Genomic DNA, 26,530 nt, shown 5'->3' on the forward strand with positions numbered 1-26,530 from the left:
CTATCCTTGCCCCACCCTCAAGCTCACCTTGGATGGTCTTCAGAGAGAAGCCATAGCTGTTCCCCTCCCTCACCAGGTAGCAGAGCCGGGGCTGGGTCTGAGTCTCTACTCGCCCATTCATCACAGGAGACAGTGTCTTATCATTCAAACCTTGCTCCTTCTGACTTTGACCCAACTCTTTTAAGTCCACCTGCATCTTCATTGCTTTCTCATAGGAATCCCCATCCAGAACTAGTAAAGTCACTGAATTCCCACTCTTTCTGACCAGATCCACAACCTAGAGGGGAGGGGGAAAAAAAGATGACTTTAATGAATAATCTTCTATCAACTGCCAGAGGGAAATATTCCCCATCTGGCTTAAAACCTGGCCCTGGAAATTCTGGTGGCTGACCCCGATACCCAGCTAGTAAGCAGATGACCCCAGGCCCCTCCAGTCCAGCCCTCCTGAGATCCAGTGCAGATTAAGCTAGGTCTCTGACACTTTTGGGATGTAGAGTGACCCAAGCCCAGCCCAGAGGGTGCTTCCAAGGACTAACACTTCCTAGAGATGAATGTTGCTGTATAGCATAACAGGCCCTCCCAAGTCTGCTGGGACAGCAAGGTGCAGTGAAAAGAACATTGACTTGGAGTCAGGCAGAATGGGGTAGGGCCAGAGCCTCCCATGTATTCACAGCACGAGCATATCAGCAAGCTAAGTTACTAGCTTCCTAATTTGTGAGATAGTAATATGCACCTCACAGAGTCATGAGGAGGATTTGACAAGATAATGAATGTAAAGTTACCTTAGCAAAATTTCTGGCATATAGTAAACTTATGTGTTTTAGACCTGGTACTATTGAAATCCAAGAATGATTACATTTCTCGGCTACTTTCTGGGGACTTGATTGGCCAACATAAAGTATTGTGATAAAGATGCCCTGCCTTGCCAGTGGCAGCCAAGAAAGAACCAAACTCCACTGACCCCCAAAATTATAAGCAGCAGAGGGGATGTGGGGACAGAAGGGATCCTATGAGAAGAACCTCAAGTGTCTCATTCACCTGCATATGTTCCTCCTTGTCCACAAAAACACCATTGATCCTAAGAACTCTATCTCCATCCTGGAGGCCAGCCTTCTCTGCTGGGCTCCCCTTCTCAATCACTCGAACCAGGTGGCCATCAGTGTCCTTCTCAATTCTCAGGAAGAAGCCATAGCTTTGTTCACCTTGTTTAGACAGTTTACATTCTCGGGGGTGGAAGGTGGAAGCCATTTCTATGATAAAAAACAAATGGATAAATCCATTGAAAAGAAAAATTTCATTGGAGTAAGAACCCTGTCCTCCACCTATAGTTCTATTCTCCAGTCACACTGAATCTAGACTGGGTAGTAACTTTGGGGATATGGGTGTTAATGGCTTGGGGTCTTCCTTGACCTATGCTACCTTACCTGACTCCTTATTCTTCATTTCTCAGGAAGGTCGTTTCTCCAGGGAACTGCTCTTAATTCTTCCCTCCCCACTCGTTTCCCAAGATCCTTTGCTATACTGTCCCTTTTTGATCTGTTCTTCCCTGGAGTAACAGTCACCACATGTTGTAATTATGTTCCTGCCAATATAAAAGGCAAAGTATGAGTTTGTCTTCTCTAGAGATTAATTCTCAAAGCCTAGAACTTGATAGGCTCCTCAGAGAAGGAGGAGGTGGTCACCTTTCAGAACTTGGTAATGATTTCCAAATCTGTTTCCACAACAAAAACCTTTTTACTTGCATTTTGAACTCATGTATTTTATTGGGTATTGAACACACAGCTCTCACCAAACTCCTTTTTGTGCCTTGACCTAAAGAAGTTTAAATATGTGACCCAAGAAATTTAAAAAACAAACCCACTCTCAAGTATTTGAAGAGCCTATTAAGCCTCCTAAAGCAGCTTTCATTTCTATCCATCCCACCCCTCTATTTGCCCAACTGAAAGAGGAAGGTCCTGAGCCATAGGAGGAAGGCAGGCAAGTGTGAAACCAATGTCTCAGGCTTCAGCACCCAATTATTGCTGAGGGGAAGACTCCTGCCGGTGGCCCCCACCCCTCCCTCATAGAATAAAAATGGGGACCACAACAGCAAAAGGCTGGTATGCAAGGTCAAAGGGCCAGAGCAGAGGCTGGAGGCTGCTCTTTACGCTGCCTACAAAGCAAGCCTTCTTGCTTCCTTGTCACTGTTCCCTATCTACAAGTCAGAATAAACTGACTGTCCATTCCCTCCTCGAGGGACAGGAACAAATGATCATCTAGGGCAGTGGTTCTCAACCTGTGGGTCGCAACCCACAGGAACTGTATTAAAGGGTTGCAGCATTAGGAAGGTTGAGAACCACTGATCTAGGTTATGGGGTAGGGTGGAGAAGCCATAACAAAGTGCTCCCTCTCCCTAGAAGCCATGCTGCGGTAATTCACGATAGCCATCTGTGACCTTTATGCCCACAGAGCCGTACAGTACAAGCCAGACAGAAAGCCTCCCACTCCCTGACGACCCGTGGTCTCAGCAATCTGGCAGCCACATCGCCAGCATCATGACTGACTAAGTAGCCAAGAAAACAAGAGAGAAACAGACTTCCCATCGAGTATCAAGGGAAGAGAAGAGAGGCCAGGCTCCCTGGTGCTCATTGCTGGCACCTGGAGAGAGCTCAGCACCGGCACTGTGCCAGAAGACATGACTGGCTGCCACCGAGGCACCACTTTGGAAGGATAGTGCATCACCAGAGACAAGTGTTCACCATGGAGGCACCTGTTTCCAGGCTAGTCTGACTCCTCAACATACTATTTTCATGGCCATCCAGACTGCAGGCCTGAGTTTTCAGCTTGAATCCCTATCTATGTCCCAGCTCACCTCTAGATCTCTGTAGGCTCTCAGCTTCTTAAAGCTAAAAAGCCTTGAAAAAAACATCTCAGCAAAGTCTGTACTTCATTGGGAAGAACAGGCAATAATTACATAAAGGAATAAGATAATTTCAGATGACACTTGCTGTGAAGAAAATCAAACAGGGTGTCATCTTTGGGAACAACAACAAAACCCCAAATCCTCTTAATCTTGGAAATAATTATTGGGGAACCTGATCCATGTCCAACAAAATTTGAAACATGTCCTTAGAATCAGAACAAAGGCCACTAAATGCTATGTTTTCATCAAGAGATGAGGCTGTTTGTGACCAGCATACAAACGCTCATTTCTAAAGCACTCACCCTAAACCTCAGCAATCTCACACCTTGTGACAACCACAGCCTCTTCTCTTCCTCTGTAGCCCAGGATAGAAAGTGAAACCTTATCACTGGTAGGACACGTCCCATGTTAGAAAAAGGGGAAGAAGCAAAGTTTTTCCTGTGTTTCATAGGAGACCAGAAAGCCTGGCATACAAGGAAACACAAATCATTGTTTCTTGGCAAAAACTCAAGTTGGGTTTGTTTGAAGTTTTCAAACAGCCATGCAGTAATCCCTAGGATCTGTGCCCATGGCTTTGAAGCCTCAGGCACTCAAGGTCAGAGCTTCATTTCTGTCTGGTAGAAGCCAGAGAATTAGAGCCAGTTCACATTAATAGGAAAACTGAAATTCTATGTCCTGGTGAGGAAACAGGGAGCTACTGCTGGGAGCCCCCAAATACCTCCAGCCATGACGTCTGCAGCCACTAACAGATTAATGCCAGTGTCCATGGAGTGGTATGTGCCCAGGGCAAACTTAACATCCTCAACTGTGCCTGTGGAGAATGCAGACCAAAACCCCCAAAGCCTGGTCTTATGTGAGACCCTTGGGGCTCTAAAACTGTTTTCTTTGCCATCTTGTAGAAAAATGATTGAACTAAGGGTCAAGTGGGATACGCTTTGGTCCACCTCCAGTCCTGGTTCTGTCTAGTCCACATCCTGGTGTGACATGGGCCCCTAAATCAAGGCTAAGATGGGTCACTTTCCTAAGACTCGGTCACTGCTCCATGATGAGGATGCCTGGGGCTCTGGAACACAGGGCCTACCTAGGAGGGATCTTTGTAGTTAAGGATACTGATTCCTACTTCATCTGCTCCATCCCATCTTCTGCTTCCTGAGAAAATCTGGAAGGCAGACCCCTAAAGTGGACAGACAGCTAACTAGTGGAGGCTTGTGAGTTTCTGCAGTGTGTCAGCAATCATCTGAAGCCAGAGTCCATTAAATGTTCAGCAGGCTTTATTCCCCAGTTCAAACAGCCAAAACAAATTACTAGAAATGCAAGAAAGCTACAACCATTTCTGAGCTTTGAGGGAAAAAAGTCAATACTTGACAACAAAGTTCTTATCTCTGGAAAAGAATAAGACACTGGCTGGCAGATAGGAAAGGCTCAGGGTGAGAAACCAGAGAGTTATTTTAAAACTTTTTTTTTTTTTTTTTTTTTTGAGACAGAGTCTGACTCTATTGCCCTAGGTAGAGTGCCCTGGCATCAATGCTCACAGCAGCCTCCAACTTTTGGGCTCAAGTAATCCTCTCGCCTTAGTCCCCCAAGTAGCTGGAACTATAGGCATGTGCCACAATGCCTGGCTATTTTTTTTTTTTTCTATTTATAGTAGAAATGGGGTTTTGCTCTTGCTTAAGCTCATCTTAAACTTCTGAGCTCAAGGGATTCACCCACCTGGGCCTCCCAGAGAGCTAGGATTACAGGCATGAGCCAAAGAGCCCAGCCAAATCCATCTTGATTGATAATCATATTAATCATACCTTTAGGCTCTACTCTCTTCCAAAAGGAATAATTATTGCTATCTGGAAAGAGAATAATATGATTGTGGTCAAGAAGAGAACTTGGGCACTGTCTAGAAATTAGCAAGGCTAGGAAGTGACCACAGGGCAGTGGGGGGCATTGAACTGCTAGATATGACCAGAGTAGAAAGAACTAAAGCCATTGGGCTGTTTTCCACAGAAAAGAAATGTCTGGTGGGACCTCAGGTGCTTCTCAACAAGCCTAAGGCAGGCCAAGGTTTCTGAGCTCCCAGCTAGCCAACATGGACTGGTGGGATCCACAGTGAACACCCACCCTGCCCTCACAAAGAGCTAGAAGTCTGAGCTGGGAGCTGTTCCTGAGATTAGGTCTAAGACCCAAACAGCCAGAAAGAACAGTTCAGCTTCATGGGCCGAGGCTAAGAAACTCTCACTTTCCCCTCAAGTTTCATGACTACAACTAGAACCTAGGCCTTCCCTCAGCAGGCCCAGCTGAGGAGAGGAAGACTGCGTGTCCACTGGTCCCAGCATCAGTGGGGCTTGTTGTGAAGCGTGCCTGTCCTGTCAGCCAACATGACAAAAAGGCCTCTGTTCTAAGACTTGTGGAAATGTCCTATTAAAGATACCCTATCGGGCTATAAGCCTGTCCAGACAGGGAAGGAGACAGAGGCAGGGATCTTAAAGCCACTTATCTGATCAACGTTCCATGACCTCCCAAGAAATGTTTAAAAGTTTCAAGGTCAGCAGGAACCTGATAAGAACACAAAGCATTTTCCAAACCCAAAGTCAACACACAGGGTTCTCCAAAACCTCCAAAATATATCCTGCTCAAAAGCAGAGAGTTACCTCTGTAAGTCAAGCTTTCAGGTACCATTTTGAAAAGAAATTCTGGAGCTGCTAGGGACCAGATAAAATCTGGGCTAGGGAAAAGCAAATTCTTCTGAAGAACTGATTAACATAACCATCTCCTTCCTTATTTGTTGTGGCAAAATCATTCATACTCTAGTCTTAATACTATAGAAATGCATCTTTGCATTATGTACATTAAATTGGGTCCCCGCCCCTCCACAAATTCCCTCCTTCCTCCTGGCCTCCCCCCCCCCCTCCCCTTCTCTTCCCTTCTTTCTGGACTATAGTTATGTTTTACCATTCCTATGAATGTGTAAGTGATTATATATTGATTTCATAGTAGTATTGAATACATTGGATACTTTTTATTACATTCTTGAGATACTTTACTAAGAAGCATATGTTCCAACTTCATCCAGGTAAACATAAAAACATCTTTTATGTGAAGTCTCCATTTTTTTATGGCTGCACAGTATCAAATCAGTACATTGTACCCTATAAATGCACTAATGTACACAGTTATGATTTAATAAAGAATTTAAAAAATAAAACGAAAATAAAGAGTTACTCCTTGAAGACCAGAGTCAGCAAGAATTGCAGGTTCTCCCTCCACCTCCTCAATTCTGGGAGCTATCTGTGCCCAAGAAGGCACCAGCTGGCTTCATCCGAGTGAACAGATGTAGTTAGTTGAAGCAGTGTGGGTCTGTAGAGGGGCAGGGGTGCTACGGATATGCAATCACCACTGTTGACAAATGTTCCGGGTATCATACATTATTTCAGTTAATGCTGAAGCTGACAGGTTTTTCAGTCCTAGCTACCCCTCCGAATCACCGGTAGAGATTTATAAAAATACATCAGGGGTCCTCAAACTTTTTAAACAGGGGGCCAGTTCACTGTCCCTCAGACCATTGGAGGGCTGGACCATAGTTTAAAAAAAACTATGAACAAATTCCTAAGCACACAGCACATATCTTATTTTGAAGTAAAAAAGCAAAACGATAGCAAATACAATCACACCGCCGCATGTGGCCCGTAGTTTGAGGACCCCTGCAATATTAGGCCCCTATCTCAGATCTGCTGACAAAAATCTCCAAGCTTAAAAACCAAACATGAGCAAAGAAACTAGTGCTAGAACTCTCCCCACGCTGCCCCCAATTCTCTTCTCTCCCCTCAGTCTCACGATCACTAACCCCTTCATGGGTCACAGAAGAATGTCAAAGTTGGATGGGCCATTAACAGCTACTCTGAGCTCACCTTTACCAGCCTTACCCACCTTTACCCAAGGTGGCAGATTGGTTGGCAGAGGCCCTTGGTCACCTTGTGCAGTCCTAAGGATCCAGCACTGCCCACAATCAGTGGCCCAGCCACCAGTATAGAAGTGTATAACCACCTGAAGCCTGTTCCTCATGCCTCCCTCCCCGAGCTCTAGTTCTGAACCTGACAAACGTAGAAGAGAAGCAGATGAAAACCACATTTGACAGTTCACATGGGACTTGATAGACTGTTCCCCATCTCCTAAACCTAAATGCCTTCACAGACGAGGCCATTCCTTCCCCTTCCCCATACCCTGTGGGTGGATCCCCAAGTTCATTCAAGTCTGAGCCCTACTAATCATGCCATGAACCCTGAGCACGAGCCATGGTTGTCAGCTCTACTTTATAGTTCCTTGCTCTCCACCTACCTCTTCCCTGCCACAACACTTCCCCACCGGAGCTGGTGAGGGCTCTTAGGATCCTGAACATGGCTCCTTCAGTTTTCCACTGAACATCAAGATTTAATACCCAGACCTGGCCAGGAGCAGTGACTCACACCTATAATCCTAACATGCTGGGAGGCCAAGGCAGGTGGATCACCTGATCTCAGGAGTTCGAGACCAGCCTAAGCAAGAGCGAGACCTTGTCTCTACTAAAAATAGAAAAACTAGGCAGGGGTTATAGCAGGTTCCTGTAGTCCCAGCTACTTAGGAGCCTGAGGCAAGAGGATTGCTCAAGCCCAAGAATTTGAGATTGCTGTGAGCTATGATGATACCACAGCACTCTGCCCAAAGTGACAGAATGAGACTGTCTCAAAAAATATATATAAAACCAGACCTGATTTCATTTATGTCACAGATGTCCATCCCACACTTACATGCAAAACACTAAAGTGCCTGCCTGATAGGATAAAACCAAATTCCACCCCTATCCTCAAGGGACTTTATAGTTGAAGAAGGTTAAAGAGAAGGTTTCATACAAAAACAGCTACCACCAGGAGCAGAATATAAGTGCCGTAAGACCTACAACATGGGAAAATTAAGGAAAGTTCCATAAATTCAGTAGGATTTGACTGAGGCCTTAACAGCAGATAGGTGGGGTTTCAACATGTACAGAAGTAGGAGGAGAGCATCTGTTTTTTTGAGACAGTCTCACTTTGTCACCCTCAGAAGAGTGCCGTGATCCTCTTGCCTCAGCCTACAGAGTAGCTAGGATTACGGGCACCCTCCCTAATCCCTGTTCATTTTTTAGATAGGATCTTACTCTTGCTTCAGCTGGTCTCAAGCTCCTGAGATCAAATAATCCACCTGCCCAGCCTCCCAGAGTACAGGGATTAGAGGCATGAGCCACCACACCCAGCCAAGAAGAGAGCATCTTAGGCACAGAGAATAGTGTGGACATCAGGGTATGAAAGTGGGAAAGTTTGGGGCCTAGTCAAGGAAAACCTGAACACCCAATGAGGTTGAAGGATGGGCACAGAAGGGAAATCGTGACAAATTGGACTGCAAAAGCCGTGAATTCAGCCCAAGCGCTCTGGCCTTCCAGTTCGGTGGGCAGCAGGCTCTACTGGAGGCTTTTAAAGCAGTGGGATGACAGGATCAGAGTTGGACTCCAAGCAGATAGGTAGATGGACTGGAACAAAGACACACTGGAAGGAGGCCAGGTAAGAGGCAGTTGTCATAATCCTACTCACATGATAAAGGGCTCAGCCCAGCATGAAAACAGATGACAGAGGTGGAAGAACTACAGACAGGGCTAAGTGACAGCTTGTATCAACTCTGCAATCCTGTTCCCTCAGATTTCTCCATGCAGAGATGATTTCAGACACGAGTATGACAACACAGGTGTCCAAAATGCTTATTTGCACAAATGACTAGTGTCCAACAGCAGCAACAGGTCACTGCAGCAGTGTCGAAGGTCATAGGTGTCTCCCCTAACAGGTTTTTGTGGTTTCCCTGCCATGAGGAAGGATGCCACTGCACACAATGGTACATACATAGTTGAGTTTTCTGAGGCCGATTTCCCTTCTGTGCCCATCCTTCAACCTCATTGGTTGAAGGAAGTTCAGGTTTCCCTTGACTAGGCCCCAATCTGAGCAACACTGCACTTTTGGCTCCTTTTAGTCCTGGGATTTCAAGAATACTCAAATTCTGCAACTACCTATTCTGTCTGCATCTCCATAGGGCCAATTGTACGCTCTCTTGAATTTATTATCTCACCACAGTGTGTTCCTGCCGACCAACCTTGAAACCTTTCCTGTTTCAAGCCTCAGACTCTTCTTCTACAACGGACTGAGTTTTGGCCCCTAATTCATACACTGAAGCCCTAATGCCCAAGATGACTATATTTGAAGATAGAGACTTTACAGAGGTAAAAGTTAAATAAGACTGGGCATAGTGGCTCACGCCAATTTTGGAGCCTGAGGTGGGAGGATCACTTAAGCCAAAGAGTTTGGGACCAGCCTGGACAACATAATGAAACCCTGAAGCTAATTTAAAAATTTTAATTACATGTGTGGTGGTACACACCTGTTGTCCCAGCTCCTCAGGAAGCTAAGGTAGGTGGATCGCCTGAGCCCAGGAGGTCAAGGCTGCAGTGAGCCATGATGACACTACTGCACTCTAGCCTTGGCAACAGAGCAAGATCCTATCTCTTAAAAAAAAAGATACAAAATTTTAAAATAAGGTTAAATGAAGTCATAGGAGTGGAACACTAATCAGATGTCCTTATTAACAACAACAACAACAAAAAGTAAGAGGCACCATGGATACACTTGCATAGAGAAAAAGCCACATGAGAACACAGTGAGAAGGCGGCCACCTGCAAACCAAGGAGGGAGACCTCAGAGCAACCAACCCTTCTGACACCTTGGATAGAGGACTTCTAGCCTCTCAGAGAAATGAATTTCTGTTGTTTAAGCCTCCCATTCTGTGGTATTCTATTGCAGCAGCCCTGGCATCTTCTGAATGATGCTGACACTCAGGCAGGTGTTGGAAAGGGAAGGGGCACGGGTGGGGAAGGAGGGTCAAAGGAAACCAAGCTTATGTCCTGGTGACTGACAGAAAGGCTATACCATTAAAAGACAGTGTAGTCATGAGGAATGAGATGACGGTTTGTGATGAGTTTTAGCCATAGGACTTGACAGATCACCTGGACCATGGGAGATGTTGGGCTGGCATCCAGCTCTGGGACCATGTGCATAGCAGTGCTAGGGGAAGCCCACAGTGACAATATGACAGGAAAGGGCCAAGGATAAACCCCCAAGAAAGAAGAGGAGGAAACAAAAAGGAATAATCAGAAAGCCAAGATTACAGTAGCATCAAAAGGAAAAGAATTTCAAGATAGTTAACAATGGCAAATGCCACTAAACAACTGAAAACAGAAAATACCACTTAAGTTCAGAAAATTGAAGTCTAGGTCAAATAAGGAACAAGAAATGGACATTTAAATAACAGAAGCAACAAATATACATCTTGTATATGTATAGGAAGAGTTGGGATAACAGTCCAAGGGGAAGAGGGGTTGATGGAGGCTTCTAATATCAAGGTATGATATGGAGGACACAGAAAATGGGCTTAGCCTTCGTGAGAAGTAATACTTCTCCTGGGGTAAGAAGGAAGTAACAAGAAAAAAGAAGGGTGAATAAGGTCACTTATCTCAACGTCAATCTCTTCTGTGAAGCAGGTGACAAATCAGAAACTTTGAGACTACAGAGCAACCACAGCACACCAAAATACACACGGGGTCAAAAAGGGAAGTCAGTGAAGGCAGCCAGGAGATGACTGTGGATTAGCAGCTTTCAGACCAGAAGATGATTATGAAAAAATTACAGGCTGGTGTGCCAGATCTCCCCATTTCTCCTAAAGGATCTCGAAATCTAGATTTCTGTAAAATGTCCCCATTTTGAAAATCTGAAAGCTATCTTAAATTTATAAGGAACTGTGTAAACCAAAACAGAATTGAGCCCCTGGGCTGACAGTTTGTGACCACTGGCAAGAAGGATTTCCAATAGCCACAGCATTATTTCACAAATTGGATAAAAATGTGTAAGAAACAACTCAGGTTATAATATATCATTAACTCACAGCTAATGGATCAGCGTGGGATATTATGGCTTTCTCTCACTGTAATATACATCTAGAAGAAATGGGTAACTTCCCCCCTAAATTAGGATATAACATATTTTTAAAACACAAGGGCTACGAGGTGACGATTTCTAGATTGACGATGAGCACAGAGCTGGAGCGTCAGCCAGTGGCCACGTGAATTGGCAGTGAGAAGTCAGGAGAATAGGCTTGGGAGTCTGTTTCGGGGATGGTTCAGCAAGATAAGCTGGGAGGGAAGAATGGACCAAGGAAGCAGTTTCAGAAGCTAAGGGGTTAATAAGGGAAAAGTCATCCTAAAAGATCTTTAGCACAGAAGAGTTCCCAGTAATGAAATTCTAAAGCTACAATATGTGTACATGTCTTCCCCCAGCATCCTACTCTGCTTAAAGTACAGTAGAAAGAGAAGGGTGGCCAAGCTTAGTTTTTAATCCCAGTTTCACTCCTTGTTAACTGTGACTCTGTGGGTGAGTTCCTTAATTCTGAGCTGAAGATGGAAGTCACTAGAATAGGAACATATGGACACAGTGATGATCCCTGATGACAGGACATTTAATTACATCTCTGGAGCAGGAAGTCCTTGCCACACAAGTCAGTCATCTCCCCTGAAGCAATGGGAATCCCCTTTTTCTGTGAGAACCTTTGAATAGTGTTTCTGGCTTTCTTTTTGAAAACAAGAGATTATAGACTAAGGATAGGTAGGTCCCTGGACTATCAACAAGGGATTCTCCCTCTCTACACTCCAGATCATGTCTACAAAGCTAATTTTAGCTGCTGAGAAGCCAGAGCTAAAGATTTTGTTCCCCATGAAACAAAACTTGGATAATAAACTCAAATTTTCCTGGACTCAGTATCACATAAGTCTGAAAGCTAGAGAATTAGAAAAACAGAACCAAACACTGTATCAAGGAGGAACATCCAGGGAGCTTTCACAGAACTGCAGGACTAACCTGGCCACAGTCTTCTACCATGTGGAGATGAGCTCAACAGAAGTCAGCTCAAGGAACCAAAGGAACAGACAAGAGCAGATGGAGCAAGCGAAGTGTCACCTGAGACACAGGTGCCTGGCCCAGGCATGGACCATGGCATCCAGGGAAGAATAATGAACAGGCTCACTCACCAGATAGCATTGCTGAATTTCCAAAAGATTAGAGAAAGGACAGGGGATAAACAGCACCATCAGTGACAGCCAGGTGCAAAGACCACCATCAGGAAAGCAAGCCCATGTATTATTGTCTTGGCCCATCTTCCAAGGCCCAGGACTTAGGAAACCATAAACATGGTACCATAAACATAGTAGTCCACACCACTAGTCAGGAGCCCCCTGGAACAACCATCTTATCAAATAATAATTAGGAGTCAACGATGTGGTCAATATCAGACTACAAAGAAAACAACTTCTCCCCACAAGGTGCTCACGAAACCAACACTCAAGACTAAACAGTAAAAACTTAGGACTGCTTAAAGTGGAAAAAAAAACAAAAAACTTAGGACTGCTGGTAAATTACATTTAACCCTAGTTAGCACAACAGTGGAAGGTTATTTGATTACATAACTTAGGAGGAAACCACAGAGTAAATTCTTTCTGTTTGAGGCATAAAGGGAAGAAAGGGCAGAGTCTCTCCAGTATCATTCAACCTAGACATTTTTTTCTTTCCACTGAACTCTATGCCTATGTGCAAAGCACCTTGAACTCCAGCAAAGGAGAAAGCCACATTCTCAGGAAACTTCATTCTCAGGTGTAGATGCACAGTGTACACTTTTGAGGATTGCTGTTCCTCCAGCATTTGCATGCAGTTGTGTAATCAGAAAAAAAGAATCACTAGACTTTTGTTAATAAATACAATTGGTGGAAAATGTACAATGTTAAGTCAGCAACTAATACAAGGCTAAGAATTCCCTGTATCATCAGCCATGATACAAAGGCTTCACACCCTGTGCCAGCCATGTCTGGCTTCTTTCAAAGCCTGCCACAGGGTTAGAACAAACATTTTAAAAAATCCTACTGTATCTCACCTGGTACTGAGAGATGTCTCTAGCCAGGAAGAGATAATGACAATTCAATTTCATCCTTCAAAAATATTTCACCGACAGCAGACCCTGTATTTTTTATATAGATCATGTATTTTAGGCCAACTGTATTCCTCCTTTGAAAAATAAGACCTGTGGAAATTAAAACACTCAGGTATACATACTTTAAATAATTAAGAGAAGCAGGGTCCTAAAATATGTATTTGCTTACTGTATTTTCCCATTGAGATTGTTACTGTTTGGTCTCAGCTCTGGATAGATTTCAAATGTGAAGAACTCATGAAATGCATCCCACTTTGAATTATCTAGAGAATGATCCCAGGCCCAGTGAATGATTTTTGTCCCTCGTTTATGCTGAAGAATGCAATCTGCTTATCTCAAAGTGCATTTGGCTGGCTGGCATCAAGTATCCTCTACCCCCAGCCACCATAAATGATATACTTTGTCCCATATGGCAGGATTCTGGGTTGTCATTCAAGGCCTTTCACACTCCCATTGCTTATCTAAGAGCGGGAGAAAGATGTAATCAGTACTGTGGGGAAATAAAAGTGCCTGTGGAGAAAGGACACCCTTCTGCTGCTGTGGGAGCTGGAACCTGAGAACAGCCGGATCATCCTGAGGGTTGTCTAACACAAGGGTTGCCCCCTGCCCCATTGGCATCTTGCTTTACAAGACACTTCAACTTACATTTCTACCTCCTCCACCCCTCATTTTTCTTCAGCATGTCTAAACTACAGAAAGTCTTCCTGCCTGCAGTCCCTCCCAATCACTGTCTCTAGACAAACATCCTAAAACAGTCTCTGAAAAGAAAAAAAAATTCCTTCAAGAAACAAAGTCCAGCCTCTTGGCTCAGGCACTGAGGCTCAGCACGACCCAGCCTTGCCTCATTCCCTTGCTCCTTGGCAGGTATCAGCTAGGCTGTGTGTCACGGCACCCAGCCTGCCCTTTGCTCACATCACACGCTCAGCCAGGAATATTGTCCCCACTGCTGACTACTTATTCATGATAGGTGCTAAGTAGACAATTTTTCCAAGTGAATGGATTCAAGACCTATCCATTTTCAAGGTTCAATCCAAATTTTACATTACATGCAAATCTTTCCATGGCCACCAAAGTCTGAAGGTATCACTTCATATTCTCCATTTTAAATATCATTTATATTTATAAACTTATATGTAGTATCAACTGTGGAGCAGGTATCAGGGCTCAGCCCAGATTAGACACTGTCCTTCCCTCAAGGAGCCCAGCGTCTAGTGAGGAAAGTCACAAAACTTAGCTACCAAACAATGCTCTGGGCACCAGAATACTTACACAAGAATGTTTTCTCATTGTTTTACACATTAATTGAGCTACTACTAGGTTTTAGGAGCCAGCCTAGGTACTCCTCGTGAGTTATGATTTAATCCTAATTAAGAATTTCACAAGGAAAAAAAAAAAAAAAGACTGAAAATTTGGTTTCCCATGGCTATTTGGATAAGCAGTCTGAATTCAAACAAGTTGGGTCTGGGATCCTTCCACCATCTACCCTGCCTTTAAAGCCTATAGGGCCTCATGTGTTATAGGAACAGAGATGGGTAGGGTGGGAGGAAGATGTCCCAGACAGAAGGAACAGCACAAGGTGTGTTCAATGAAATGGGAATGGTCCAGACAGACCAGAGTGTGTGTATATGCTGAAGGAAAGAAACAGGTCAGATTAGACTGAACTGCCTTGGACTCAGTTCTAAAAATTGCGGAGGCAGCCTAGTGTGTGTCATGTGTCCCCAACAAGCTAAGCTCCTGTAAGAGCAGGCACCAAAGCCCTCTGCATTCTGCTATCATCCAGGATGCATTTGATACAACTGGTGGAAGCCCATGGGCTTTTCTGGGGCTTTGCTTTTGTGTTCCCAGTGGAACCCCGTGGTTCCATCCAGCTTCACGAATACACAGTATTTGTGCCCCTAACCAGACTTGGAGCCTCAGAAATCAATGGCTGTCTGAAGCCAAGAGCCAACTTTCCATAGCTGCCACCAAGTAGGCTGGGTAGGTGCCATCTTTCCTACTCATCAAAACTCTCACCACTGCCTGGGTTGCTTCATTTCTTGAGGTCATGCACACCATAACGCTGTCTGAAGATTATCGTTATAATAGTACTTAAGATGGGGCGACGCCTGTGGCTCAGTCGGTAGGGCGCCAGCCCCATATACCGAGGGTGGCGGGTTCAAACCCGGCCCCGGGCAAACTGCAACCAAAAAATAGCCAGGCGTTGTGGCAGGCGCCTGTAGTCTCAGCTACTCGGGAGGCTGAGGCAGGAGAATCGCTTAAGCTCAGGAGTTGGAGGTTGCTGTGAGCTGTGTGAGGCCACGGCACTCTACCGAGGGCCATAAAGTGAGACTCTGTCTCTACACACACACACACACAAAAAAAAAAATTGTACTTAAGATGTGCATTCTCATTTAACCCTCAGAGTTTTAGGTACAAGGTACCTTTACACCCATTGAACTGATGAGAAGTAGAGGCTTCGAGGATACAAGCAAGTCTGGTCTGGAATGCAGGTTTCCAATTCCAATGCCCATGCTCTTAACCACTTAGCCACAACACCCACCAGGCAAAGAGATTAAAGAAAGATCAAAGAAAGGAGTTGCTGAGCTCTTAAGACACATCTAGTTCCCCCATGCTACTCTCAGATTCCTATGCAATGAACGTGAGAATCATTTAACTATGATGTGGCCAGAAAAACCTATTCCCACATGAGCAGACTTTAGATGTCCCAGGCCGACTATAAGAGTTCTTCATCTACTCCTCCTGAAAGCACCTTTACCAAAACCACCTGAATCTCTTCTTCCAGCTCCTTTTCTGCCATACTAATTTTTATTTAAGCAAATATCTAAGCATCTGTTCCATGCCAAGTACAGTTCTAAGAGCTGAGAATACAGCAGGTAACACAAGGAACAAGGTCCTTGGACTCTTGAAGGTTAACATCTGACAAAGGTGACAAGTAGATGAGACGATTTCTGATAAAGTATATGAAAGGCTCAGTGCCTGTAGCTCAGCAGCTAGGGCGCCAGCCACATACACAGGAGGTGGTGGGTTCGAATCCAACCTGGGCCTGCCAAACACCAATGACAACTACAACCAAAAAATAGCCGGGTGCTGTGGCGGGTGCCTGTGGTCCCAGCTACTTGGGAGGCTGAGGCAAGAGAATCGCTTAAGCCCAAGAGTTGGAGGTTGCCGTGAGCTGTGATGCCACAGTACTCTGAGGGCAACATAGTGAGACTGTCTCAAAAAAGAAAGAAAGAAAGGTAAGAAAAGAAAGAAAGAAAGAGCGAACGAAAGAAAGAAAAGAAAAGATAGAGACAGTGGTGGGAGGAGGGAGGCTGATTTAGAAAGTCTTTGCTGGGGAAAAAAGAACAAACAACAACAACATAATAAAAAATAATAAAAATAAAAATAAAATAAAAAACTAAAAAAATTTATATATATATATATACACACACACACACACACAAAAGAAAGTCCTTGCTGAGGAGGTAGCATTTGAATTCATAACCTAGCTGACAAGGAGCCAGCCTTCAAGGTATAGGATCTGCCTTATCCTTGTGGGCTGAAAAGGACATTAGCAATTTAATCTCAATTCTTCCTTCACTAGCAAGTGAGAAAGTAGAGACTCAATGAGATTAAAAGACTGGGACAAGATCTCCCCACTGCAAGGATGTTTCATCCTACCCTTCTACAGAGCCCGGGGACACACACATTTGAAATGTAAGCTTCTTACATTGTACTTTTTTTTTTTTTTTTTTTGAGACTCTCAAGCTGTCGCCCTGGGTAGAATGACTTCACAGCTCACAGCAATCTCAAACTCTTGGGCTCAAGTGATTCTCTTGCGTCAGCCTCCCAAATAGCTGAGACTACAGGCACCCACCACAATACCCGGCTATTTTTTTTTTGGTTGTAGTTGTCATTGTTGTTTGGCAGGCCCAGGCCAGGCTTAAACCCACCAGCCTTGGTGTATGTGGCCAGCAACCTACCCACTGAGTATGGGCACCACCCTTACATTGTGCGTTTAATTCCCAAAAACATATTCCTATTTTCAGGAAACCCTTGGGAAAAGGGAGACTTGCCCTTGCCAGATGATGTATTTGAGTTTCTAGTTAGCTAAGTGATTGGTCTAGTGATTGTCACTAACTCAGTCAAAACCTTGGTTATTTGTATCCCTAGATGAGGAATGGCTACTAGCAAGTGATCTGTGAAGACAAGACATCATTCCTAACGACTTCACATTCTGCATTGCAGAGAACATATGAAAGTTAAGGAGCAGTTCACTTAGTCATAATACACAGACTCAAAGTCCCTGGAGTTATTCTCTATAAAAACGAACATGTGATGCTGAGTGACCCAAGAACCATGACTTGAGGCAGTCGGCCCCCCATGACTCTGGACACAGGCTGTGAGCTGCCGCAGAACATTTCGGGGATTTTAGATGAGGAGACATGTGTTCCATGTTCCTCCTGAGTGGCCAAGAATCTTCACAGCTGGACCAAACCCAGAGCAGGGGTCTTCACAGCTGGTGAACCCTTAAGTCATATTGAAGTCCCTTGATTCTCTTGCTTAGGAAATAAGCTATTAGTGGTTCTTCCTAAACCTGTCTAGGCCACAGAATCATCTGGAAGAGCTTTATAATGAAGATTGTTTTGGATTCACACAAGCCCCATAGACTTAGAAACTCTGAAGGCTAGAACCTGGGCAATCTATGTTTTAAAATTCAAGAAGCCTTAAAATTCACTGGTTTTTCTCATTTCTTAGTACTATAATGTGTGAGAGGTGAGACACCTGTTTTTATTAACCAGTGAGAAAGTTAGTTATCCTTTAAGGGCAGCTTCCAGAAGAAATTTGTCTCTAACAGCCCAGGCCCTTCCATAGTGGGAAGGTCCTGGGAGTCTCCTCCTGGTGATTTGTAAAGTCTGTTGTCTCACTCCCTGTGGCTACACATCCAACCCACATACTGCCCTGGGAGAGCTTTTGGTTTGTTTTTGTTTTTGAGGCAGAGTCTCACTGTGTCAACTTGGGTAGAGTGCCATGTATCAGTCTAGCTCACAGCAACCTCAACCTCCTGTGTTCTGGAGATCCTCCTGCCTCAGTCTCTGGAGTGGCTGGGACTATAGGCACCAACCAATGCCTGGCTAGTTTCTTCTATTTCTAGTAGAAAAGGGGTCTCACCCTTGCTAAGGCTGGTCTTGAACTTCTGATTTCAAGCAATCCACCTGCCTTGGCCTCTAAGAGTATTGGGATTACAGGTGGAAGCCACCATGCCCTACCTCCTGGGAGAGCTTTCTCTGAGATTGGTTTCCCAAATACCTTAGTGAAGCAGCCCTTCACTTGCAAGATTCAGATAGGTCTCCAGCAGAAAAGATCTGAAAGTATGGACAATCCCTCACTGCCCCTGCCCATCCTGTCTCCCAGCCACCACCGAAGGGGCCTGACTCCTCCCTATGTGCCTATCTTCTGCCCTTACCTTTTCTGGCTTAGAAAAAGGAAAAGAAAGAAGTTGGTGCAGGCACAGGTGGCCAGTGCCCTCGGGGGACACAGAGCGGTTCTTACCTGTATCAGGAAGGAAGAGGAGCTGCTCTGTTCACTGGGGACCTTGTCTCTGTTGAGAAGCACTGGTCTTGGAACTCACTGGTGGCCAGTGCCCTCGGGGGACACAGAGCGGTTCTTACCTGTATCAGGAAGGAAGAGGAGCTGCTCTGTTCACTGGGGACCTTGTCTCTGTTGAGAAGCACTAGTCTTGGAACTCACTGGACTTTGAACAAAGATTGATTTAAAAGCTGATGTATTTAACAGGGATGTAAGTTCAACTGACCTCTGTGCTGCTTGCTGCCAGCTGGCTGGGCCCTGTGCTGGAAACCTGACAAGCCCTCAGCGCAACCCCAGCGTTCTGGCTCACCACCCTGAGTGTGGGGGCCAGGTGAGCCAGCTGCTCCCAGAGTGAGGAGGGGGAGACAACAGGGGACAAGGCCACTGGCTCCAGGGCCCTCTCCCTCAGGTAGATGCTCTAGTCATGCCCAGCCAATCCCCAGTCCCATCAGGACCCTCTACTTCCTCTCATCCCAGGGAGAGGCCAAGGACCATCACACACCGAGGCTTACCTAGGGAGCGGTGACCTGTACAACCCCCACCCACTAGCCAACCAGTGGGCCCATAGCCCCAGGAAATGAAGCACAGCTGGCGAGCACACCTGTATCCCTGCATCCCCCACCCCTCCCCGAGTGCTTACTTGCTCAGCTAGCAGAGCCCGAGGGCCTGCATCCCAGGCTGCCTTAGCTCTCTCTCCCCTCTCCTTTTGTTGTCTCTGTCTCACCTGAGGGCGCTGTTTCTTATGGTGCTCCAGACTTCTGAAGATTGTCTTCCTCGTCACTTACGCAGGTAAGTGAGCTTCAGATAAAAATCAGGTGAACCCAGTAAGGTTTGGAAGGCATTTTCACAAGCACCTCTACCCAGCCCCAGCTGTGGCCAGCAGCTGACCCCTATCAGCAGCACCCACGCACATGACTCCAGCACCGGGCTTCTCACCGACCTGGATCCTCAGCCCACACTGCAAATCAGGGCAAGAGCTTGCTCCAGGTAGTGAAGCAAAGTGAACCGGATGCAAGGACTGGGTGGCCTCACCCCTTCTCCACCCACGCTGGAAGAGACACCTGTCTTTGTTGGACCTTGGCTTTGCCCCCAACAAAGGCATCACCCATGAGCCAATGGGTATATGGTTTAAAATGACAAACATCTGAGCAGCTTCCTCACACTGAGTCATGTCTCTCTTGAGGCTATGCCCTCTTGGCCTCCTGTCTACCTTCCAGAGCAAAAGGGTAAAATGGGAAATTCTGGATTCAGGACCAGAACACTAAGTTTAAAATCTGACTTCTAGAGTAGTTCATTTTTATCTGAAACTTGCTTACCTTCATCATCTATAAATAGTTGTTACATTGTTTTTAGAAATTTTTTATATCAAGTCAAAATATCCCTCGCCTCTACCTCTCTGGAGATACACACATGGAGTCCAGTCCTCACTCTGCATAGCAGCTCATCAAACATCTGAAAGCTGGTGTATCCTCATAAACCTTCTTTTCTCTAGATTCAATAAATGTCCCTCATTCCATATGGTCCGCCTGTGCAATTATTTCAAAACTTCTCATGCTGGACTTAGCTAATTTGCAAATTTCCTCTTAAAAATCAGTGCCTAACAAGGAAACTTTTTAAGGTGAGAGAATTATTATATATCTTCAGTATCAGAGTGGCTACACAATTGTCTATAATTACCAAAATTTGATGGGTTATATTGCACGTAAGTGATTAGTTAGGTTTTTTTGTTTGTTTGTTTGTTTGTTTGTAGAGACAGAGTCTCACTTTGTTGCCCTTGGTAGAGTGCCATGGCATCACTCAGCTCACAACAACCTCCAGTTCCTGGGCTTAGGCAATTCTCTTGCCTCAGCCTCCAGAGTAGCTGGGACTACAAGGCACCCACCACAGTGCCCTGGCTATTTTTTTGTTGCAGTTTGGCCGGGGCCAGGTTTGAACCTGCCACCCTCGGTATATGGGGCTGGCACCCTACCCACTGAGCCTCAGGCGCCACCCAAGTGATTACTTAGTTTTTAAAGAAAAAAAAACTAATTCAGTAAAATTTATTCTAGAAACTTCTAAAATGAAAAAAGTTGAGTGAGGAAAAAAAAGACAGCCTTAGCCTCATAGTGAAGCTATTTCAAGAGGCTGCTCAGACCCAACCTTCCATTACAAACACAGATGGAATAGCCACAAGTCTTCACACCCCTGGTAATAAAAGAGGCCTTGAAATGCAGAGACAGTGTTTGTTCAAAATTAAATAAAAATGAGCAATGGCAAACCTTTTCCTGGTAGGATGTTTTACTGAACTGAGATTTGCTCTCCCTGAAATTTGGATTTTAAAATATCTTACAACTATAAGTGGATCTGATCTGATTAATCAAAGCAGAGTCAGTCGTTTTACTGAGTACGTAGATGTATACATCAATGAAGAGGAAAAATAACATTATCTAGTATGTGCCAAGTGAGCCTTTATGTCTATTATTCTATTTAAACTTCACCACCAGCCTATAAGATAATATCCACTTTACAGATAAGAGAGCTTAAATTCATCTGGTTAATTATCCTGCCTAAGATCACCTGACTCGCAGGACTGCAGCCCCAGCATTGGGCCACAGCCTGCTGTCCTCCAAAGTAGTGTTGTTTGCCTCTATGACAAAGCTCTCCTTCCCTGGAGGAGCTCAAGCAGAGGCTGAGGATGATCTGTGAATCATGTTACAGAAAGATGTCCTGGGCCAGGCACAGTGGCTCATGCCTATAATCTCAGCACTTTGGAAAGCCAACCTAGGAGGATCCCTTGAGCCCAGGGGTTCTAGACCAGCCTGAGCAAGAGTAAAATCCCATCTCTACAAAAAATAGAAAAATTAGCCAGGCTCTGTGGTGGATGCCTATAGTCCCAGACACTCAGGAGGTGGAGGCAGGAGGATCACTTGAACCCAGGAGTTTGAGGCTGCTGTGAGCTAGGCTGATGCCAGGGCATTCCTAGCCTGGGCAACAGAGACTCTGTCTCACAAAAAAAAAAATCCTGCATTGTTAGGGAGATTGGAGTAGGTGATTTTTTGGGTCTGTTTCAACTCTAAGATTCTATGATCCTAAACACTGTGAGTACTAAGGAGACTCTCCCCATGAGTGTGTAATGTAAATACTAGTGTCTGTGTATAAGGCATGTAGCTAAGAATTATGAGTGTGGTCTTTGGCATGAAACAGATGCTGATTTGAATCTTATGTCTGACACTAAAACCTTTGTATTTTATTGTTGTGAGCTCAAGTTTGTCTGGGTTTTATCTATGGGAACCCTTGGCAGCCTACGTGGAGGATTTTCTTTTGGTTTTGTAGAAAGCACTCCTATATATTCCTGGAACTATGAGGAAGGGCACTAACAACCTGGGACCAATTTATATTAATTACTTACCTTGGTTTTCTGGGTCATGCAAATAATTAACATCAGTTACGACCTCAGGTCGCTCTTTCCCGAAAGGCAGATTTGTGGCTGACAATTTGCAATAAAGAATTCTTTTTTCTTCCTAGAGTTACTAGGCCAAGAGAGATCTTTTTATCATACTTATACAGGGTAGCCATACAGTTCATGTGCAATTTATGGCCACCCTGTATATTGTTTATTCATTATTTTCTATCTTGCCTTTACCAAAATACATTATAAATTCTCCAAGGGCAGGGATTTGTATTTTTACCACTATATTCTAATTGCCTGGAATATAAGCCTAGCATATAGTAAGCTTTCCAAAAATGTTACTGAGTGAATAAATAAATGGATATCCTTTTGCCAGCGGGGCTGGTTTTCACTGAGAATGTGAGGTAGGGTCTCAATTCCTAGGCCTTATCTCCTATCTGAAGGTGATCCTGGGAAAGCAAACTTCTTGGTTACTGGTTTTCAGCTCTCTCTTCGTGTTTGGGCCTAAGAAATTTATTTTCCTTTATTATATGCTCAACTACCTATTTGAAAAAAACGTTTGATATGTTTTACCTGGTATTTCTATGAACTTTATAGAGGGAGGGTTTTTAAATTATCACTCTGCTAGAAATGATTCTGCCACTTCATAGCTACTTTGCCTTTCAAAGATCCAGCATTTTCATCTATAAAATACAGATAACACTGACAACCTCAGAGGATTGCTCAGAGATTTAAGAAAACATTTGTATAGTGTTCAGACCTGGAAATGTGTAGTACATAACATTATCATTTTTTCATGAATAGGCCCTCTTAATTTATGGGCACATATTGTTCAAACGGGCTTATGAAAATACATGGGCTGGAAGAACAGAGTGGGCAACCCAGGAGTTTGGGATATTTGGGGGCATCATGAACGGCATTCTTGTCTTCTTACAACCCAGCATTTTGTGCAACTGGTCAGAAAAAGAGAACTAGAAAGACTTGAGGAAAGTGGTGGTTACATAGGTGCTTATGATTAATTATTGAGTTATACGTTTTTATGTACTTATTCTGTGTATATATGATGTTTGATATGGAGGTTAAGAAGTAAGGAATCTTAAATATTCTAACATGTATAGCATCCTGAAGTAAGAATCAGCAGCTCCTCAAGGCTGGAAGTAACTTCCCCGAGAGGTTCAGGTTCAGAAGTTTCAGCTACATTTGGCCCTCCACAGTCTATTCAAAAATACAAGCGATCAGCTCGGCGCCTGTGGCACTGTGGTTACAGCACCAGCCACATGCACCAAGGCTGGTGGGTTCAAGACCGGCCTGGGCCAGCTGAACAGCAGTGACAGCTGCAACAGAAGAGTGGCTGGGCGTTGTGGTCCCAGCTTTTAATAGGCTGAGGCAAGAGAGTCATTTGTGCCCGGGAGTTTGAGGTTACTGTGGGCTGCGACACTGCAGCACTCTGAGGGTGACATAATGGGACTCTGCCTCAAAAAAAAAATAGAAGGGATCCACATCATGCCTGTGACCCTCCATGTGGCATACCTGAGCCATCTGGTCAGGAATCTCCTCACCCCAATTTTTTTTTAATTGGGGTAAAATGTGCATAACAAAAGAATTTACCATTTTAACCATCATTGAGGGCACAGTTCAGTGGTATTAAGTATGTTCACGTTATTGTGTAACCATCACCATCATCCATCTCTAGAATTTTTTCATCTTCTCAAACTGAAACTCTTGCCTGTTGAATAATAACTTCTGGTTCCTCCCTCTCTCCAGACTCTGGAAACCACCTTCCTGCTTTCTGTCTCTGAATTTATCTATTCTAGGTACCTCGTGTAAGTAGAATCATATAGTATTTGTCCTTTTTGTAACTAGATTATTTCACTTAGAAAATGTCTTCAAATTTTATCCATGTTGTAATACACACTTGTGTCAGAATTTCCTTTCTTTTGAAAGCTAATAACTGATGGTATGTGTTTACCACGTTCTATTTATCTCTTCATCCATCATTGAATGGGTTGCTACTACCTTTTGGCTATTGTCAACAATGCAGCTATAAAGATGCACGTACAAATATGTGCTCAAGTCCCTGCTTTCAGTTCTTTTGGGTATTTGCCCAGAAGCGGAATTGCTGAATCACATGTTTAATTTTTTAAGCCTCCTAATACTAATGTTTTCCACAATATTCGGCATTATTTCACATTCCCACCAGCAATGCACAAGGGTTCCAATATCTTTGCATCTTCATAAACACTTGTTATCTTATGTTTTTCTAATGGTGGCCATCCTGATGGGTTTGAGTGACATTTTATTCTGATTTTAATTTGCATTTCCCTAATTATTAATAATATTATGCAACTTTTCATGTGCTATTGGCTGTTTGTTATATCTTCTTTGGAGAAATGTCTATTCTAGTCATTCATCCATTTTTAAAAACAAGTTGTTTTGTTGTTGTTGGCTTGTATCACCTCGATTTTTTGAGTATGAAGCAAAGACCCAGAAAGGTAAAGTAACTAAGCCAAGTCATGGCAGAATGGCATGGCAGAACCATGGCTAAAACCCTGTACTTCTATTTCAATGGCCAATACTTTCTCTACTACACAGTCTGCCTGGACTTATAGGAACCATCCCTGGTATCCCCAAATTTTTATTCCAACTTCAGATCCGATTGTCCCAGCATGACCTTGCCTTCTTAGCAGCTCATTAACTTACCCCAAACCTGGCATTTTAAGCTCTAGTAGTTTCCTGTTCTTGTCCAGAGTCACTGTTTATGAGTCTTCCCTATGTTACTCTGGCCTCATCTGAAGAGGCAGCCTGTGCAGTTTGCATAGCTGTGAAAGAATTTATTAGGCCAGGGTCCAGATGCAAGACTGAGATAAATGTTTTACAGCAAGGTAATGAGCGGGAGAAGGGGTATTACCACTCTGCTTTGCCGCAGCACACACCATGGCCCCACACGATTGCTGATTAGAACTTTCTAGGTTTCTTCCATAACCAGGTGTCAAGGACAGGGGAGGCCTAAGGAGCCCTGGAGAGCTGTTAATTATTAACACATGCAAGCTGGCTGCAGCTGATATTTAATCATTTTCCCAAAAGAAAAACTGAGGCACAGAGCAAGAACATGCCACATTCTGGGTTCCTGAATGTTCCAAGGCCTGGGTTCTCTTACAGTGTGGGTTAAAAGTGTGTGTGATTGTCCCTTTCTGAGAGATACGGAAATGATCAGTGGTCCTTGGGAAGTTTGGACCCTGTCTTAAAGGGCAAGCTTCTCAAGGGCCCCCAGAGGGACAAGCTGGGTAACAGGAGATGAGCGAGGCAAGCTCCAGGGGTCTCAAGACCGTGGCCTCAACCTCACCTCAGCCCTCATAGACAACCAGGGGACCATCCCATCCAGAGGCAAAGGGTCAGTGAGGAGGAATCAGAAGCACTCTAGTGTCCCGAGTCTATGGCATGATTGAAAGACATTCCTGCCTGAGAATGTCACCTCCATCAGAGCGATGCCATTGCCCCGGGCATTCTAGCTTGGAGGGCAAACTCATTATGCCCCCTGTCTCCGCCACTGCTGACAATTCTAACATGCCAGGAAGAAACCAATGCTCATTTTCATCATCCACTGAAGAAGCCCGACTCAGGATGAGGATGGTCTCATCTGAGTCTTCTTAGGGTGGAGTGCAGTGCCCAGGCCAGCCAGCAGTAGCAGGGAGCGTGTCCTTCACCAAACTCTACCTTTTACTTTCCTCTGGATCAACTAGAAATAGCCAAGAGGGCAAAATGAAGGAGGCCTGGGTTCCTGGTGCTGCGGGAAGGGTGAGGAGATATCTCCACATGTGGGAGCCCAATTTCCCTAGCAGAGCAGCCCAGTGCTGGGATCTGCATGGTGCGTGTGTGCTGGGGAGCAGTTCTCAGGAGGTGCTGAGCAGAGAAGGATGCAGGATCTGAAGCTACAGGGCCACACGTCCTGTTACTTTGGTATCCAAGAGGCAATGGGGTCCTGCTCTCGGGAAAAGAGTTTTCACTCTGTTATTCACATAGCACCCTGTGGTGGTAGTGGGGAGCTCCAGCCCACAGGACAGTCAGAGCTATGATGGCCATTTCTGCCATCAGGCTGCTGTGTCCTGGAGGAACTGTGCAGAAAGCAGTGTAAAGAACAGGTGGCACTGTTCAAGCCAGCAGCCCCACAGGCCTGGCCTCCCACCCCCAGGAGGCCTGGTTGCAAAGGAACCTGGTATCCTCTGACCAGGGAGGGACAAGGCAGACTTTCCAGGACACTTCAATAATTTGGGCAGACAGATCTTCTCTGACATCTGTTTAAGAGTGCAGAACTTGAGATTCCCTGATGAGCCCTTCACTGCAGCTTGAAAACTAGAATGGCAGCTGAGAGAGACAGTCTTCCCAGGGCCTGCCTTGTCATCCTGATGCCCACCCCTCTGAAGTATCATCCCTGTCTCCACAATAAACAGCTCTGGCCCTCTCTGCATATTATATTACCAGGGACAAAAGGCCAGCAGCGATAGTGGCTCAGGGTGGGGGCTAAAATACCTACAGCTTTGCTCTAAGTGCCCTCTGGCCCTGAGACTTGGCTTCCTTCTAGGAAACTGTTGGACATACAGGGC

The 26,530-nt window shown here is 44.8% G+C and overlaps 1 protein-coding gene across 5 annotated transcripts in view; it reads right to left on the reverse strand.

The window, feature by feature from the left end:
- Positions 1–19,499, reverse strand: part of PDZK1 (PDZ domain containing 1) — a 35,927-nt gene extending 16,428 nt beyond the window's left edge. Inside the window, exons 1-5 of one of the 5 annotated variants that reach the window (XM_053592148.1) lie at positions 18,506–18,613; positions 12,917–13,063; positions 12,588–12,697; positions 1,039–1,250; positions 28–277 (exon numbers count right to left, since the gene is read on the reverse strand). In XM_053592148.1, the coding sequence (XP_053448123.1) occupies positions 28–277; positions 1,039–1,250; positions 12,588–12,693 (568 nt within the window). In that variant the 5' untranslated portion in view covers positions 12,694–12,697; positions 12,917–13,063; positions 18,506–18,613. The other 4 variants (XM_053592149.1, XM_053592151.1, XM_053592150.1 and 1 more) reach the window with 4 other exon arrangements.
- Positions 19,500–26,530: the final 7,031 nt, after the last annotated feature.

Source organism: Nycticebus coucang, chromosome 5, assembly GCF_027406575.1.
Source record: "Nycticebus coucang isolate mNycCou1 chromosome 5, mNycCou1.pri, whole genome shotgun sequence".
In the NCBI taxonomy this organism is placed as follows: Eukaryota; Metazoa; Chordata; class Mammalia; order Primates; family Lorisidae; genus Nycticebus; species Nycticebus coucang.